The sequence below is a fragment of the Rasamsonia byssochlamydoides genome (genome assembly GCF_041956645.1).
Source record: "Rasamsonia byssochlamydoides strain NRRL 3658 unplaced genomic scaffold VTN77scaffold_57, whole genome shotgun sequence".
Classification (NCBI taxonomy): Eukaryota; Fungi; Ascomycota; class Eurotiomycetes; order Eurotiales; family Trichocomaceae; genus Rasamsonia; species Rasamsonia byssochlamydoides.
Window position 1 is genome coordinate 35,422 of NW_027192440.1, and position 18,030 is coordinate 53,451.

Here is an 18,030-nt window from a genome sequence, read left to right on the forward strand (position 1 = left end):
TATCCGGTTATCGGCGACTGATTCCGGGAAAAAGCACACACGCGGGTAGATAGAGATTGGAACCAGACAACGACCACCAGGAGAGGCAGAGAAGGAAAGAAAAGGGGTGTCGGTCGAGTCGCAGGGTTGGAGGAGCTCGGTAGGAGAGGAGAGGAGAAGAGAGGAGAAAAAGAGAGCAAAGATTGGAGAGTTGAGGGGGAAGTTGGAGATGCGATGAGTTTAGTTTGATCGTGTGGAGAGCGGAGGGTGAAGTCAACGCTCGGAGTTCGTTAACCAATCTCGGGGAGCGGTGATCCTTGACTGCCGGCCCGGCTAAAGACGCCGCGGGAGTCCGGCGGGACAGAGAAAACGCATTAACAGCCTGCCTCTTTTAGCCCCACGAGATTTCCTCGACAGCCCCACGGGGAACGCTTGACCAGTTGACCTGTGGAGGACGCAGCAGGCATAAATACAAAAAAGGTACTCCGTACACAAACAAGTTGATATTATTTATAAATATAGAGCTCATTCATCCATTGAAAATTCTTCTAGATCGTAACGATGTCTCTTCATCAATGCATGCTCTCGTAAAGCGCCATACCATGCGAGGGGGAAGGAAACGAAAAATATATACAACGACAATGCAATGATAAAAACGTTCATGAACAGAGGTTTTCGTGTTTCATAGCAAAAAGAGCAACGCTCCCAGCACACAAGCTCCGAGACAATATTTCAAGTCCATCTTGTTCCGTCCACTTCCATTTCCGGGTTGGGACTTGGCGACGGTTGCGGTTGCGGTTACCGACGCGAAGGCCGTACAGCTCGATGATCCACACGCAAATCCGCTCGGGCAGCATCCGCCGCCGACTGTAGCCGCACAGCTAAACCAGCCACTTGCGCAGGAACCGCCTGTGGCAGTGGAAGCAGTAGGCACAGGCACGACAACCGTGACGCCATCTGAATTGAGCACGGTGGTCGACGACGTTACCGGGCAGGACGTCGTGTCGCAATCGCGGCCGATGCGGCAGCAGCCGCCTTGGTATACCGCAGAGCAGGCGTAGAAGCCTGTAGGGCAGACCGAGGCAGCAGACGTGATGGTAGTGATGGTTTGAGATTCGGTCGTTGGACGTACAGGCGGTGTGAGACTGGGTGATGTAGAGGCTTTGGTAGTACTCGTCGTGCTTGTGCTACTCGTTGACGACGTGAACGTTGTGGAAGGCAATGCTGGCGTCGTCACTGTTGAAGAGATGATGAGTGTTGTGGAATACTCAGTCACTGTGTAGGTCGACACGAAAGCGCCTGAATAAAGAATCTTGTCAGCTGAGACAAGCCTCATAGAAACAACTAGGACGATGCCGGATTCTTACATCCTCCACTGACACATTCGTACCCCGGGATACAGCATCCGCCTCCCAGACTGCTAGGACAGCTGGTATATCCCGAACCGCAGGAGCTGATGCCTCCTGAGCACGTCTCGCCCTGTGGGCAGCAGCCGACATTTCCAAGGCCCGTGTCCTGGATCAGCTGGCACGTATCACCGTCGCTACAGCAGAAGTCCGGTTGGTTGATCGAAGTGCAGCTGAACGTGCCGGTAGGACACTTGAAATCCCGCTTCATCAGCATCGACAAAGCCCGTCTAGCAGGACCGGAATAGCGCTCCGCCAGACGGAACAACTCCGCTTGCTCGTCCGTATGTAAGGGAAAGGCAGGTCGAAATTGCATAGGAACTGACGCATTCGACCAGACAGAGTCGTCCGAACCTCTTCTTGGAGCTACGCTGATGTTCCCCAGGTTATATACCTCCACATCATCATTGAAGATCCAGTAATCAAAAAAGAACTTCTCGCCTTCATCGTCACTCATCTTCCGCACACCACCGATCTTCTGCTGGGCCAGCCTCTCCTCGATGATAGCATTCTGTCTTTGTATTCTGCCAAAATCAGACGACGGACTGCTGGAGCCGTCACACTCTCGTGTTGTGAGAACATCATCGACAGCGTTTACGCCAGAGGAGGCTATTGCAGATCTGAACAGGAGCGCGAATAGAAAGAAAGGTCGTATATTCCACAGGTGCATTGCATCCGTCTCTATCTGCATGTATGGGCTTCAATTAGAATGAAATCACCTAATGAGGTAGAAGGTCGCAACATACATTCAGTCCCGTCCCTTGACAAAGCTTCTGTCATCCAACTTCCCACCCACAAATTAGAGCAGCATACCTGGACCAGGCAGGCTATTCTATATACGTGTTTGAATGAAGTTGGGCGAGTCGGTTCAAGCTCTCGGATAGGAAGATGCGTTTGTATTCAAGGATTGAGGAAGGATACTTTTGGGAACAAAACCAAGTCACAAGTATACTACAGAAACGATGTCATAAAACAATATATACCCGCATAAAAGAAGAAAAGAACTGGTTGACGAATATATTCTGGCGAGCAGAAATCAGAAGGCTGGGACAGTAACAATGATAGTGGGGAAGCTTGCGTCGTTCTGCCGGTATATAGTTCTCACCGCCTTCCTGATAAGGAACAAAAGTCTCCACCTAGGTAGCTGGCACGTCACACTTGGACCCACATCAACACGGAAGGAGCCGACACTTGTATCTGCCAGTTATCTGCCACTTGATGAAGATATACTGGAATGGACAGCATATAATTGTGGCACAGGCGCAGTCGTAAGCGCCAATTTCTGTTGCTTCTTGATATGCCCAGCTTCTGCAAAGCTACTAAATACTGTCCAAGACTGTTGAATGGAAGACAGAAACGAATGTAATGCAATTATCAAGAGAACACGATCTACCAACAGACTTGTCCATGAATCATATCCAATCTAGGCACAAAGAGGTCATAAAGTGTAAGCCGGTCAGACCTTGAATGAGACTGATTCTTGTTACAAAAGCACACACGGGCGGGGTATCCTCAATACATCATAAGAATCAGGGGAACTCAAAGAGCAAATGACATGGCAGATTCAGAGACAATGGAAGGTCATTCTCACAAGGGGAATGCTATATCTAGATGTGGTAGACGAAATATGAGCATTCCAAGACAAAAAGAAGTGCATTGAACAAAAACATCAGAAAGTGGGCAAGACATACGGACATACAGGAGTGGGGCATACATGAGTTGTATCATCAAAGAAAAGGGGCAAAAAACGGGGAGACGTAAAGAGAAAGAAATGAAACAGTGGATCAAAGAATTACAGGTAGAAAAAAAGAAATAGGAAATGGTGCAGCAGCTAAAAGACGCCCGTAGAAGGGTTTGGAGCGGACCTCTAGCTGGAAAAGATGGACGGCAGCCACGACTTTCGCTTGCTTGGGGACACTGATTGCATCGCCAGTCAGGCCCACATAGGGTACTGCCAAGCAGTAGATGTAGATGGAACTACATACCAGGAGGATCTGGTGCACTTTCCTCCCCTGCAGGTTCTTCCTTGTTGGGGTCACCAGCTTCTTCAGCCGCCGGAGTATCAGCTGATTCTTCTTGCGCTGGTTCCGCGCCCGCAGTGTCTGATGTCTTCTCAGCGTCTGTGGATTCGAGCTGAGTCTCGTTCGTCGATTCTTCATGCTGCGCTGTCTCTGAGGCCTCCTTCTCCATCTGTTCCAACTCCGCCGCTCGGGCCTGCTGCCTTTCCCACACCTCCTTTCGAATACGCTCGTCTTTAGCTCGACGCAATCTCTCGGCCTCCTCCACACCTCCACTCTTTTTCAGTCTTCCTTCCTTCACGAACTCGCCCAGTTCTTTCTGAAACAGATCAATTCGCCGGCTCTCCAGCTCTCTCTGTCGGGCCTTCTCCGCTCGCTCGATGGCCTCCAGCCGCGATTCGTGATTCGGTTGAAGGGCACGAACCTCACCGAGAACATCATCCTTCGCTTTCATAGGATCGATAGTTGGGTCGATAGCGAGACTGCGGGACGTGCTGCGAAGCACGGGGCCTCCATTAGCACTTTGCATGCTCTGCTGTCGCGTGGCCTGCTCGACGAGCGCAAACGTTTGGGCAGCCTTCTCCAAATCGTCCTCCAAATCTGCGGCCAGATCTTCCTGCATCGTGAGCTGGTCCCGTTCTTCACAGACAAGTTGCAGCTCCTTCTCCCAAATCTTGGTCCAAATAGGTTTCTCGCGCTTCAAGAACTCCTGCATCTTCTTGACCTCTTTGGTCACAGCGGTGATATCTTTGCTTACGGCTTCGAGTTGTCGAGGGAGAGGACGTACACCGCGACTGACGACATCCTTGCGGAGGTCCTCGATCAAGTCTTGGAGGTCATCCACGCGCCCAACCAGCCTCTCGGATTCATCGGCAAGTTCTTTCTTTCCAGCGTTGATACGAGCACGGCCAGCATCACCCTCGTAAGATGGTGTGGACACAATTTCTGCTGCGGTCTTGACGCTGTTTGCCTTGGCCCGAATGTTATTCATCGACGCCGCAATATCTGAGGTAAAGTTGGAGTACGTCTGACGCAAAACTGCGAGGTCACGTCGAAGGCTCTGCAACTCTGCCAGGTGACTGTCATTCCCTGAAATCGATCCTTTTGACGTCACACCGCCCTTTGAGAATCCTCCCGACACTGGAGGAGCCGCTGCGAGACGGGCCATTTCTTTTGCTGCTTCCAATTGGCGCTCGGAAACTCGCTGCAAGACATTTTCTTGCCCATCAAGGGCGCTTTTCACGCCTTCGATCATGCGGCGGATACCGCCCAATCCATCATCAATGTGCCGTTTGACCTCATCGAGGACCTCAACATTCAGCACGAGAACTGAACGGTCCTTGACGTCACTGAGATCCTCAAGCTCGTGTCGAACGCCAGATATAGGATCTTGGATATAGATCTCGGGCAGGTCAACACCGTTCTGATGAATGTTCCATGCAAACTTTTCGATGAAAGCCAGTTGGAGTCTTCCAAGGGTCAAACCAGTAGAACCCTCGGGGATAACGTATTTCTTGATCTTGCTCTTATATTGTAAAAACAGGGTAAGCTCCTTCCCGGGAGAGGGAGATTGGTCCGGAATAAATGGTTGAGAATGAGGAGGAGTCGACACGGCGGCGGAAGAACCACGACGATGGGTCGCAGGTGTCGCCGCCCCATCAGTCACAGAGCCTTTACTGGGCTCAAAACCCTCGGCGAGAGAGTTTCCTTCAGGAGGGCGAGGAAGGTCGGGTAAAGAGCCACCAGGAACATCGCGACCATCCAATTCCGCAGGGGCACGAAGCTTGTCTGCAGGAGTCTTTGGGGTCGGACTCCCATGATTCTCATCGGTCGAACTTTCGGCCGGGGGCACAACGTGAAGGTTTGAGCGTCCATCCTCACCCTCTTCTGCGATGCTCGGAGCAGCGGGGGTCTGGCTCGCCCTGCTCGGGGACGACTCCTGCCGATTAATCGAGCGTTGCTTCGTATGGAGGTAGGAGCCACGAAGACGCACCGCGTTCAAAGATTCCCGCACATCACGGCCTCGATTTGGCATGGGAGAATTCTGGGATGGAAGCATGGGAACCCCATTGGAAGATGCGCCCAGGTGCTTTTGTATTTGATATGCTGAAAATCGGCGGGAAGCACGTCGCTCAAGTTCGCCACTTCTTTGCAAAGCACCCAATGCATCATCTTGCTTTGGAGGAGGCGGTGGAGGCGGATAGGCCTGATAGCCAGAAGATGAAGGAGCCCGTCCGGAAGATGGTTCGTTTTCCGAGTAAGGCGACTGGACAGGGAGGTTTTGCATCGTTGGTGTCGACATGGACGAAGATGAATTTGGCGTAGGCGTAGTTAGGGCCCTTTGGGCCTCCCGCCTCGAGGCTTCCCTGTCGGAAAAGCTCCCATTCGCTCGATCCCGGGGCACTGCAGGCTGGCCTTCAAGAGAGCCACTGCTTCCATACCGACGTGATGATGAAGACGATGAAGGCCGTTTATGAGGAGACTGAGGAGGCATCGACTCCTCCGCCGTCTGTGACACGCCGGCTTCGCTGCTACCAACGCTTCCAGAGCTCGCTTGTCTCGCCGGGAACGGCTTGCTGTCTTCCCGGGCCTGCCGCGACCGTAATCGTGCCTGCTTCTTTTTGAGGCCATGGAGCAAGTTGATAATGATATCTCGAATCCGCGGCAGGTATCTGTCAAGACTCTGTGGTGAAGCATCCTGACTGAGAGTGTCTTCGAGGATGGTCCGAAGAAGATCGGGCACAGGTCCTAGGTCGGTCGTATCGACTCCGATAGCCGCAAACGCTCGGCATGCCAGGTTGAATTCGTATCCAAGGCGCACATAGACATCGGAAACCTCGTTCTCCGTAGCCTGCCCGCGGGACCATTGTGTTAAGGTCTCAAGCAGTTGTTTTGTCGCTACCAAGAGATGGGTCACGCTCTTCTCGATCTGAGACAGTTGCTTGTCGGGCTGCTAGAAGGACGCGGGTGAGTAAGACTTGCTTGGCCCAAGAATGGCAGACACGCAAACCCAGCGAACTTACCACTCCACTCCTCGATGACTGAGATCTTGCAGAACTTGAGGAACTGCGAGGGCCGGGCCCTTGGGAGGACATGCTTCCCCCAATGCCACTTCCGATTGTGGACGTCGAGTCACTGCCCGATGGGCGCCCCGTGGAGCGAGATTGTGAGTATGAGGACTGCATGAGACGGCAGTGATGTGTGGAAAAGAGGTCAACCGTCCTAGGAACTGGCGAGGAAAGATGATAGACAGAGGGCTGGCGATGCAATAAGATGACCCTCCCGAGGTCACCATAGAAGCTGCCTCAATGAGGTTCGTCCCCTGGCGAGAGCGGAGCTGTGGGTCACGGGTTCGATTGGGGCGGCCCTTAAACTGCTTTGAGAACGTCCTGCCAAGATCCGTCATCCCAGCCACTGCAATTTCGAAAACAGAGAATCCTCCAGATTTTGCACTTTTTTCTACAGAATAATGAGCTTTGAAAATGCGGTACGGAGTACGGAGTATCCTGATGCAATTTCGCTGCAAGGACTGGTTGCATGGCCATTGCGGTGGCCTATTCTGGAGTTCTTCCACCCCGAATATCTTTTTCCATGGCCGTTGAGGATTTACTAAATTTGTGCTAGTTCATGGAATCATGCCCTGGCAGAGAACACTAGCTCTGTCGAAGATTATTTGGCTAGCTGCTGTAGTACAGCATATTGCACCTTTTCCGGGAATTATTTACGAAGACAGTGAATTTCTTTTTTCCCTGTCAATATCCCTCTCCATTCAAGCCATTGTACTCCGTACGTGTCACCGATTGTTCCAATTCAAGACACATTTATTAATGGCTTATCGTGTCCGATATTATCTCCTTGCATTGCTGGCGGGCTCCTCACGTACATTTCTGGCATGACTCCTTTATAGCCCTGTGACAAATTGCAAAGCCATCTTTATTGACTCTTTTCAGTGCTTTTACCTAGGTAGTTTGATGTATATACCTAATATTAACTAACCCATAGCGATTTAGACTCCACATCAAGCTATTCCTTATCTGACGAACTCGCAGGATAAGATAGGATCGGCGGTAGAAGAACCTTGTCCTAACTCCCAAGGTATTTTCTTTAAGCCAGGCCCCATAATATGTCTAACCCTAACTCAAATCACAAAATGTCTTTCAAATGCGGATATCTTTGGTGCTGACAATAAGAAACCAAACATTGACTTTATATTTACTCTTCATCTAAATTCACTGACTGGCAATCACTGTCTGTCTTCCCTGATACCCCGTGGTGAGGACCATGCGCTGAACCTAGTCCATTTTAGACCTACGACCTCTTAGACGGTACATCTATTGCATCTGGGACTGTCTACTGACCCAATAGGAGTCTGCTGGTCTCAAATTATATTATAGGGCCTTCACCATATACTTATATACCTTAATTCCTCCGTAGTATTTAGCTGCTCTAGCTCATCGCGAGATATAAATAGCCTATTTTTATAATTTTGGATTTTTACTAATATAAGTATTATGCAATAGTGGTAGATTTTATTCGACGCGACAAGTGAATGAGGCACAATTGCAATTTCTTCGCAAGGGTTATTCCTGAGAAGGCACCTTGCTGTATTTCATCCTGGTCACTCAGGTGTTCCCCAGGGATGTTAAACAAGCCCTGAGCATTAAGGGGTGAAGGGAGCTCTTAGAGTCCATATTGTACTGATATGTTTGCCTGCATACCAATATTAAATGGTGAGACACAAAGAGATATCACCCCTATCTTTAATGACCTCTCTGCCATCCTAAGATTGTCATGAACAAAGCCAAATCACCACGGTTTGCCATGTCTTGATTGCTCCCACTGACTTACAACAATCTCTGCCAGCCGCAAGTCTCTGTTCAACTGGACCCTAGGGTAACGCAGGAATTTCTTATCCCACTTCTTTTTTTAGATAACCACTGCCAGCCGGCTGAACATTGGATAGAACTCCTCTAGTCGTCGCAGACGGCAGAGATGACTGGTAACTCATAATTATGCTTCTTGTCAATGGCCAACAATAGACTTACTGGCATATAATCTAGGCAAAACACAGCTCGTAAAATTTGCTTTTCAAGTCCAGTCCACCTAGGTAGCAATGCTCAATTTCAGCAGGTTCAGGGCCCATCTGACAATTAACAATTTCTTATCCTGGGAAAGTTGTGTGTACAACTTGGACGATCTGCCAGGAATCCACCATCAGCTTCCATCTTTATCAAATGAGAGTCGGTTATACGGTGGAATGTTATGAAAAGCGTCATGCTCCTGCAGATATATAAATACAGGCACTGTTTCCTGCCATGTGACGCTAAAACAGAGAAAGGGGACAAAGAGTGAGGATATAAAGACTCTGGCTTCCTCCCTTTTCCCTTCCTCATCTTCAAATGCAGCGCATATATCATCATCATCGACTTTTTTTTCTTTTTTTTCGAACAGGAGTATTGGACAGTATAATAATACAAGTGCTGAAGGGTTGCAGATATGTAGTTACTGTTACTGGAGACAAGCCACGTTGAGGTGATGCGAGGGTGTGCTCAGAGTAAGGGATTGCGTGAAAGATAATAATTGTGCTGCAACTGCAGCAATAGATGCAATTAGAGGCTGATGCATTGTATCCACCTAAACGAAAAGCCAGATATCGAAGTGCAAAACTGTAGGAGAAGATGGACAGACGTACTCCGTACTTATAATGGACTAAAGAAGCAGGCATCGAGTAGTTGAGCTCTCTGCTTTTGCCAGGGATTTGCAACGCGACTCCACGCCGCAGCAGCATCCTGGCGTGTCAGCGTGACGGGAAGAAAACATTGCCGTCTGAGCAAGCAACCTCAAGTCGGAAAAGCAAAACGTGGGCCACGCGGGGAACGCGGGGAAGCGGGGGCCCCGGAAATCTAGCCACTTAATTAATTCAGACCGAAAGTACGGAGTAACGGGCGCACCACTACTCGCAAAGCCGCAAACTCATTGGAGGAAGTAACAGACTCTGCCACGCCATCGGGGCATCGTCCGGCATCGTCTCATATCGGGAGAGTTACCTATGACTCGAAAGGTTGAAAACCCGACAAATGGTCTGGCGCCAACCCGCAAAACAAGCTCTCTCCCCTCGGTGTGCTTTATCCCGAGAGAGTGGTGTCTGATGGTACCCGGACTGGCTAAAGCATGGAGTCGAATTGGGCATGTATTAATGGGGACGATCTCTCGGGGTGTTCAAGTAGAACACTCTCACATTATTGTCTTTCTTCGGTCGACTGTTTGCGTGTCGGTGCAGAAATCTCAGTCTATTCACAATGTGGCAGCGCAACATCGTCGTAGACGACAAGGCGATCACCGAGGGTGCCGGTCTAACGCTCAAGCAATCCTTATTCCCTTGTTTTCTTGGTGCGTTCTCCTGTGATGATCAGTACCGCACTGTCGAATATTTCCAGCACTGACATTTCTGAGATAGTTACCATTCTGTTCTTCCTCTGGGGATTTGCTTATGGCCTGCTTGACGTTCTCAACTCGCACTTTCAAGCTGATCTCAACATCACCGCTAGCGAGGCCTCTGGTCTATCGGCGGCATATTTTGGCGCGTACTTCCTCTGCCCGCTGACAATCTCTGGATGGATTCTGCGGCGCTATGGCTTTAGAGTCACGTTCATGACCGGGTATGCTGCTTCAAATCAAATCTCCTCCGACATTCTGTTAATTCGAATCATAACAGGCTTGCGGTCCTTACGGTCGGCTGTCTCCTCTTCTGGCCTAGCGGAGTAAAGGCCTCATTTGGAGGCTTCTGTGGCAGCATGTTCGTGGTCGGAGCCGGTCTTTCAACTCTGGAAACTGGCGCAGACAACTTCCTCTCCATCTGCGGTCCTCCGCGATACTCCGAAATCCGGCTGAATCTTGCCCAAGGAGTCCAGGGAGTGGGATCCTTCGTGGCACCTCTGCTTGCATCTCGAGTCTTCTTCGCCAAGACCATTGACACGCAACAAGGGCTTAAGAACGTCCAATGGGTCTATCTCGGCGTGGCCTGCTTCGTTGCCCTCCTGATTATTCTCTTCTACATCGCGCCAATGCCTGAGGTCACAGATGCCGACATGCACATGCAGGAGCAGGACATCTCTGATGGAGAAGTTGGTCCCTTCCGGAAGCAGTACAATCTCTTCCTTGGAGTGTGGAGCCAGTTCTGCTACGTTGGCGCACAAGTTGCCGTTGCAAACTACTTTATCAACTTCTGCGAGGAAGCCGGCTACAGCGCCGCCACATCCTGTAGGCTCACAAGATCCATATTTTTGAGATCCTGAATGCTAACTTTGTCGTTTCAGCAAATCTGCTGGCGGTCGGCCAGGGCCTATATGCTTTCAATCGTTTCATCGCCGGAGGGCTGATAAGCATGCAGGCTTTCAAGCCGCGCTACATCTTGGCCGTGTATCTCGGGCTCTGCTTCGTGTTTGGTCTCTGTGCGACCTTGACCCATGGCGCCACGAGTGTTGCGATGTTGATCTTGGTGTTGTGCTTCGAGAGTGTAAGTTCCGTTTTAAATTGGAATATGTGTCTCGTTTTGCCTGTCCCGGTTCTGACGATTGTCCTTCCAAAGGCTTGCTTTGCAACTATCTTCACTCTCGCACTCCGAGGTCTTGGACGTCATACGAAGCGTGGTGGGAGTATGCTTGTTGCCGCCATCTCTGGCGGAGCCGCTATTCCACCGATGACAGGAGCGGTGGCTACCAAAACAGGAAACTTCCACACGGCGATGGCCATACCCACGGCTTTCTATGTTCTGGCCTGGGTGTTCCCCATCTACGCGAACTTGGTCAGCAAAGACTTATTGGACGGCCACCGGAAGACGGACCTGAATATTGCACCGACACGTACGGCGCATGCTAAGGAAATGCAATTAGAAGACAGGGCGCAGCAGGAGTCGAAGGGAACAGCTGAGAATGTTGAGACTGTCGCCGTTTGAGCTCAGTTGGCTGTGCGTGAGAGAGCGAATGAATAAGCAGGCACAACAAAAAAATAATTTGAGTCGGGAGGTTATGTATCTTGTATTTGACGACTGGATGCAAATGAACGAGTCGATCTCTACCATTTAAGGCCAGTAATGTGTGGTAGTAGCTTAGCAAATTCATGGATTGATTAAAAACTAACATCCCAAAGGGGACCTGACTCAGACGCCGCAAAGAAAATGAATACTGGCTCGCTTCTTTATTGTAGGTGTTGCTGGAACCAAGACACAGGCTGACTTCTTCCCTGTGCAAATCAGGAATCTGCTACCCATAGTATAATGTCGAGAATTGTCAATTAGCTGAATTGTTTCAATTCAAAGGTGTTAATATGATATGCGCCATAACTCCCGAATATGTCGGCTATACTGATAAAAAAAGCACATCCTCTTTGATATCTCTTAACAAGGAATAATTCTGCATTCCAGTCAGCAAATGCTTCAAATATGCTCCGCATGAGACCGGGGATGACAATATAAGAGATCATTCCAGAGAAGGAAGAAAGGTTACACGACCCCGGAAGTATGGAAGACTGAAAGAGAAACGTGGTCGCTTGCATTCCGCTCTTTCTTTATCTGAGGTCTTGTCCGAGATTCTATCTCAGACCAACATACCTCTTATCCATATTCCTATTTCATGCTTTCCTATTTATGTCTTCTGGTCTTTTTGATTTTTCGTTTGTTAATTTGTGCTTTCTTGGTTTAGTTATGCAGTACAGTCCAGAGCAGTTGCTTGCAGGCCAATGATATCAGGGAACCCGTGCTTGGCGCCATGAGCAGTAAGAATGATGGAATGTGCAAACACACCGAGGCAGATTGCATCAATCCAAGTCCAGAAAGATCAAATCGATCTCCATCAGTGGACATAATAAATTAACCTGATAATAATAGGCAAACATTTGAATTGCCGCCTGGATGTGGTGCTGTATACTACCAAGTATGGATACTACCAACCGTTGCAGAGAGCATTGCCTAACCCCGGGCCGCTCTGGCCGTGGTGCGGCTCGGCGGCAACCGAGAGACTACAGGCGTTAGCAGCAATTGTCTTTCTTAGTCATGATGCTGCCAGAGGGGTCTCTCCAAGGTTTGATCCAGCATGCTCCACCATTGACCAGAAAGCGTCCTGCAACATCTGCAGCAACACCATCAGTCCTCTCATCCCTCCGCGATCCTTCATCTCGTGTCGGGAACGCCTGTAACTCGCCGTCCTCCAGTTGTCCTAGTGCCCATCATCCGACGGACCCAGCCTCCCCCGTCTCCACCTGGGCCAGTCTCACGCTAATCGCTGCCAGCGAGCTCCAGTGGCTCTGGCTGGCTGCTTGTTCCAAACAACCTCCTCCTCCCAGTCTGTCACTCTGGTCCCAAATCCAATCTTCACCATCTGCGGTCCTACTCCAGACGTCCTCTCCTTCCCTCCTTCCTTTCCTTCTCCACCTCCACCTTTTCCTTCCCCCCTTCCCCGACCTTCCCGCCCTGCCTTCAATTTGCATTGAGGCTCCGTGGCTTTTTATCTTCGCTAATTTTCTGCTGAGGCAGCCCTCATCCGGTTGTCCAGGCGGTGTGTTTGTGCGTGTTGTGGCATCGTGTTCCTTCCGTTCTCCGGCTCTGCGACGTGGGAAATAAAGTCCACGTCGGGAGCTTCTCTTGACACCGCAGCTCGATGGCTTCCACCATTAACTCTGTGCCAGCTGCCAACGGTGCCTCTGGCAATACCCTCAACTCCTCTACGCAGAATGCTGGCAGTGCCCGGCCGTCTTTAAGATCAAATGCCAGCTTGAAGGGGTCCGACGGTGGTCGACGACAGTCTGGCAGCCCTGGCGATGGGACACAAAGGTACGTTGCTCACTCAGTGTTCTACGGACTACACCGCGCCTTGCCCAGCTTTTCTCCATCTCGACCGGTCAAGACTGGCGGGAATATTCCCTGGAGGATGTCCTCTGGAGGATGCCCGGCCGTCCGAAGCCCTGCTTCTGTTGTCCTCCGAGGACAATCCCGCACGTGCCACCTACGAGGCTACGACAACTGTCATCGTTCCTGGTCGTGAATGAGAAGACTCTTAATTCCCGTCGCTCTCGGCTACTGTGACATATCCTGACTGATTGCACTTCACTCGCAGACGTTCCAATTCTCAGAAGGCGTGGACTCAGGGAACGAACCCGATCACGCAGAAACCTACCTCCTACTCGCAGCAAAACGGCGGTGCCACTCATTTGAAGTCGGCTGCATCTCCGAAACCGATGACGCCCAAAGAATCGAGTACTCCTGATAACCATGCCCATGACCGTCTCCTTTTCCTGTTGACAAGTTTCATTGTAAGTCACCGTCTCCTCCGGTCATAGTGGATTGGACTCTGCTGAACTTTTCCAGGGCCTCTCCGCGGTGATTACCACCAAAAATGGAGAAAAGTTCAACGGAATCTTCTCCTCTTCTTCTTTTGAGCCCCATGACTCCTCTATTACACTCAAGATGGTCCAGCGTGTCTCACCCCAGACGGAACAGACCCGTCCCAATGGGTTGAGTGACGTCGCGAGCCCCTACCTAGGATCTGCGCCTGATCATAGCATGTCTTTTGATATCAAGGAGATTGCCGACGTCGCCGTGGCCAACGTCTCCACGGCAGATATGACTGCCAAGGAACCGAATGGTATGTGCATGATTAGAGCAACTGGAAGTCACTGCAAATTAACGCTCCTCTAGGTGCTTCCACCGGCTTCCGAACCGACAGTGATATTTCCGGCGGCCTGGCCATCCGGGAGCGAAACTTGCAGCGCTGGGAGCCCAGTGCTACTGACCCTAGCCTCGACGTGCCCCTTGAGAGCACGGGAACTGCTGGCTGGGATCAGTTCGAAGCAAATGAACGACTCTTCGGTGCAACCACCAGTTATGATGAAAACCTATACACCACACGCATTGATCGTTCAGACCCGTCATATAAACGAAAGGAGGCCGAGGCCGCTCGCATCGCTCGTGAGATCGAAAATAGCGAGACGGACAATCCTCACGTGAAGGAGGAGCGTGGCCTAGCGGTTGAGGGCGATGGTCATGATGAAGAAGAAAAGTATAGTGGCGTCCGTCGTGACGATACCAGTTTCCCTCCTCTTCAGTCAGGGCAGCCCAATAAATATACTCCGCCGGCTCGACGGGCTGCCGGCCAACAGCAACCCGCAGTTTCTCGGGCTCCAGCCGAGCCGGCTGTTACCTCTGCCCAGGTTGCCCGACCTGATGCTGCACCACAGGAACCGGCGGCGTCAAAGACGGAAGTCCCCTCTGATACCCCGCAAGAAAAGCAACTGCAACATGCCAAACCGTCGACAACCTCTCGACCAGCCGTTACCGAACAAAATGCTGCCGCCGGACAGACTGCTCCCACCCCTACTACCACCGCTGCTACCACCACTGCTGCCACCACTACCGCCGCTACCGCCGCTCCAAAACGTACTGAGGGTGCCACCACGAATGTGGAAACGGAAGTCTTGGACCACTTCCGACAATTTGCTAACAGTGAGAAACTGAAGATGCAGGAGCGCCGGCGCAACCAGGCCTCCTATGACCGGACCATTAAACTCAACGAGCTTATGAAGTTCTCCAAGAACTTTAAGCTTGCTACTCCAGTTCCACGAGATCTCGTCCCGATCCTGGCGAAGGACCCCAGCAAGCAGGAAGAAATCATTGAGAGGGCCCAAAGACAAGCAGAGGAGAAAGCGGCAGCCAAAGCGGCAGCAGCTGCGGCTGCGGCGGCACAAGCTGCATCATCGTCTTCTGAACAGAAATCTGCCACTCGTGCTCCCGCGCCCGCTACTACTCAGGGTGCTACTCCCACTCCTGCCCCTCCATCTGCCCCCTCGGAGAATCGCCAGAGCTACCCCCGTGGCCGTCAAGGATATCCCCCCTCGGGACCCCATGTTGGTCCGGGTGGTAGGATGCCGCATCAGACCATGCATCCGGGACGAACAGGTCCGGGCATGCTCAGTCATCGCTTAGCTGATAATCTGCGTCAGCAAAAAGGTGCGTTGGGTACGGTCCCGACGCCTTTACCCATCCAAGACGTACGGATCCCGCCGTCTGGTCCCTCTGCGGATCAGTCCGGTATCTCCAGTCCTAATAAGACGCACACCCCGTCTGGGTCCTCGACGAAATTTAACGTCAGGGCCATGGAATTCAAACCGAATCCGGCCGCGAGTACTTTCACTCCCGGTGCATCAGGTGTATCTATCAGCCCACAATCGAGCTCTCGAGGCCAGTCCGTATCCCGCGCGACCAGTCCGTCCGCCTTTTTTGGCAACAAGAAGCCTCTGCCCGCTTCTGAGCGGCCGTCCATCCAGGACCAATTCAATCCCATCAAACGCATGAAGAAGGAGAGCGCGGAGCAGACGGACAAGGATTATTCTTTCAATGGCGGAATTCCCCCGCCTTACAGGACTCCTCCCACCTGGGACGTCGCTCCTGGAAATGAAGACAAGACGTATGCGGACATGTTCAAAGCTCCCGTTATCGTCCCGTCGATCTCCCCGCAGAGCCGCTCTTCATCGAATCCCCATTTACCTCATCAGCCCCAACTCCCATACCATCTCCACCAGGCCCACCAGAGCGTCCCTTCGACAGCTGGACCCCCTCACGGACCGCACCACCTTCATCCCCAGCAGCACCATGGAGCCCACTTCGACGACCACCATCGCATGCAGATGTCGGCCTCTACATCACAGATTTTCCCGTCGCCACGACTTCAACACAGCCATGTTGCCTATCCATCCCCAATGGGTCCGCACGCTCAGCTCGCTTTTGGCCAGCCTATGCCGCAGTTCTACGTTAACCAAGGAGCCCCGCAGCCGGCGCACATGCGCCAATACCCTGGGGCCCCCCAGTTCGTCCCGCAGAATGGCATAGGTGCGCCGATGATGGTCCAGCAGCCTTCCAGCGGTCCGTACATGGGAGTGCCGCAGGCAATGGCCGCTCCATATACCCCTCAGATGCAGATGTACTCTCCCAGCCCGGCGCATGCTTATCCCCATGTTGCACCGCCTCCCCAGCCGCACAGCGGATATCCAAGTCCCAGTCGAGGCGCACCGATGATGATGCACCAAGGTTCTCAGCCTGGCCAGCCACCTCAGCCTGTCATGTTCATGAGTCCGGCACAACATGGACAGCCCATGTATGTGCCTCAGCAGCCAGGTCACAGTAAGTCTTAATCACCCTACTTGCCATGTAGCTTCGTTTATTGACATGATTAGTCCCTCCCGTGCGAGCAGGCTACCCACAGCAACCTCACTTCTCGTCTAGTCCCCACCAAGTCCAGCACTATCCACCTCACCAGCATCGCGCTCCGAGCAACAGTTATGGTCAAGTGCCTCAGATGCCTCCTCACATGCCTTCTCAGCCTCCTCCCGCGCCTGCCTCTGGGCCTCATCCTGCCGAAGGTACCGACGATGCGAAATGAGCAACCATGCTTAAATTGTACCGTCGAAAGGGGCTTCAATTGATTCCATCCCTCGGAACGGGTGACCTCGAGCCTCTCTACCCCTGTCCTGTCCAAGCGCTGTGCTCACTATTCAAATATCTTGCATTTCACGTGGCATTCGGTTCCACACGTCAAGAAAATTTACATTTTCACTATCATCGGTTCTGTACCTGGATCACATTGATCATGAGGATATTAGCTTGTAGGTACCTACGATATTAATGCTCTCGTAACGATACTGATGCATGCAACAGAATCGTCGTGTGACCCAGTAGGGACAAACGCGGACCTCGGTGAGGGATCGGAATGGTGTTATTCTTGGAGTGAGACACGGTCAAAGGGCAAGTGCTGTGCCATGCGGCATGATATCTCTTCTGCACCGTGACGCTCTCATGCCGGCTCAAGAATCTTTCCGGCCAGTTTGACGATACGCGCACACCCTCGATATAGTGGGGATCTCCCGGAGACTCTCTAGGATTTATTTGATATATGTTCAAGATTGGAGGCTAGTGCGGTGGCGGTTAGTCGTCCTGGTTGGAAAAGCCTCCCCGTAGGACGACGAGATTTGGTGGGCGGCGAAATTGAACTCCGTGACTTACGTTGGCCGAGAATTACCCAAATGCCAGGGTGAAGTGCAGGAATAGTGGCAGAGCGAGATTGGAAGCCGAATGTGGCTATTGTGGGCGGGAGTCATGCCTTAGACAAGTCGTGGGTCTCTTGTCAGATAGGACAGGGCAAGGGCGAGGCATCGTACGGTCTATGAAGATATGCAACGATTGCCGAAGATAGTGCTGAGCTAGCGAGTAGGCAATGGCATTTGCTGAATCAGTTGAAAACTGCAATGAGTACGGTAATCTTGTAGTAATCTAGCTGCAGCGACTTGTATGATCCACACGCCATTTAATATTGCTTACATGTGTATGACAGGATCCATTTGATTGGAATTTCCATGGACAAGACTTTTATTAAGGACAGGACAGGACATTCATTCAGTACAGAGATTAACACAGATTACGAGTTGTAGACAAGAAAAGAAAAAAGACAGTCACAAAGTGGCAAAGAGTCCAGCCTGTTCATTCCATTACTAACTAACCAAGTTAGCCGTGATCCTCTCGAGGTTAATTCGTCCGGCGTAGGCGTAACTTGAAAAAAAAAAAAGAGAAACAAAGGGAAGGGGGT

General features: G+C 51.4%; 4 protein-coding genes across 4 annotated transcripts; 2 read left to right on the plus strand and 2 right to left on the minus strand.

Annotated features, from left to right (window-relative positions):
- Positions 1 to 661: 661 nt before the first annotated feature.
- VTN77DRAFT_7086 (uncharacterized protein) lies at positions 662 to 2,055 on the minus strand (the record flags this gene model as incomplete). Its single annotated transcript, XM_069423436.1, has 2 exons — positions 662 to 1,278; positions 1,347 to 2,055. 2 exons carry the CDS (start codon positions 2,053 to 2,055, stop codon positions 662 to 664), a joined length of 1,326 nt encoding a protein of 441 aa, XP_069275581.1.
- Positions 2,056 to 3,362: 1,307 nt separating this feature from the next.
- VTN77DRAFT_7087 (uncharacterized protein) lies at positions 3,363 to 6,588 on the minus strand (the record flags this gene model as incomplete). The annotated part of the gene is made up of 2 exons (XM_069423437.1): positions 3,363 to 6,356; positions 6,427 to 6,588. 2 exons carry the CDS (start codon positions 6,586 to 6,588, stop codon positions 3,363 to 3,365), a joined length of 3,156 nt encoding a protein of 1,051 aa, XP_069275582.1.
- Positions 6,589 to 9,702: 3,114 nt separating this feature from the next.
- VTN77DRAFT_7088 (uncharacterized protein) lies at positions 9,703 to 11,357 on the plus strand (the record flags this gene model as incomplete). Its single annotated transcript, XM_069423438.1, has 5 exons — positions 9,703 to 9,793; positions 9,861 to 10,062; positions 10,119 to 10,663; positions 10,720 to 10,919; positions 10,992 to 11,357. The coding sequence occupies 5 exons, from the start codon at positions 9,703 to 9,705 to the stop codon at positions 11,355 to 11,357; spliced, it is 1,404 nt and encodes a 467-aa protein (XP_069275583.1).
- A 1,699-nt stretch (positions 11,358 to 13,056) lies between these two features.
- Positions 13,057 to 16,830, plus strand: VTN77DRAFT_7089 (uncharacterized protein; the record flags this gene model as incomplete). Its single annotated transcript, XM_069423439.1, has 5 exons — positions 13,057 to 13,229; positions 13,513 to 13,708; positions 13,764 to 14,040; positions 14,094 to 16,571; positions 16,625 to 16,830. 5 exons carry the CDS (start codon positions 13,057 to 13,059, stop codon positions 16,828 to 16,830), a joined length of 3,330 nt encoding a protein of 1,109 aa, XP_069275584.1.
- Between the last annotated feature and the right edge of the window lie 1,200 nt (positions 16,831 to 18,030).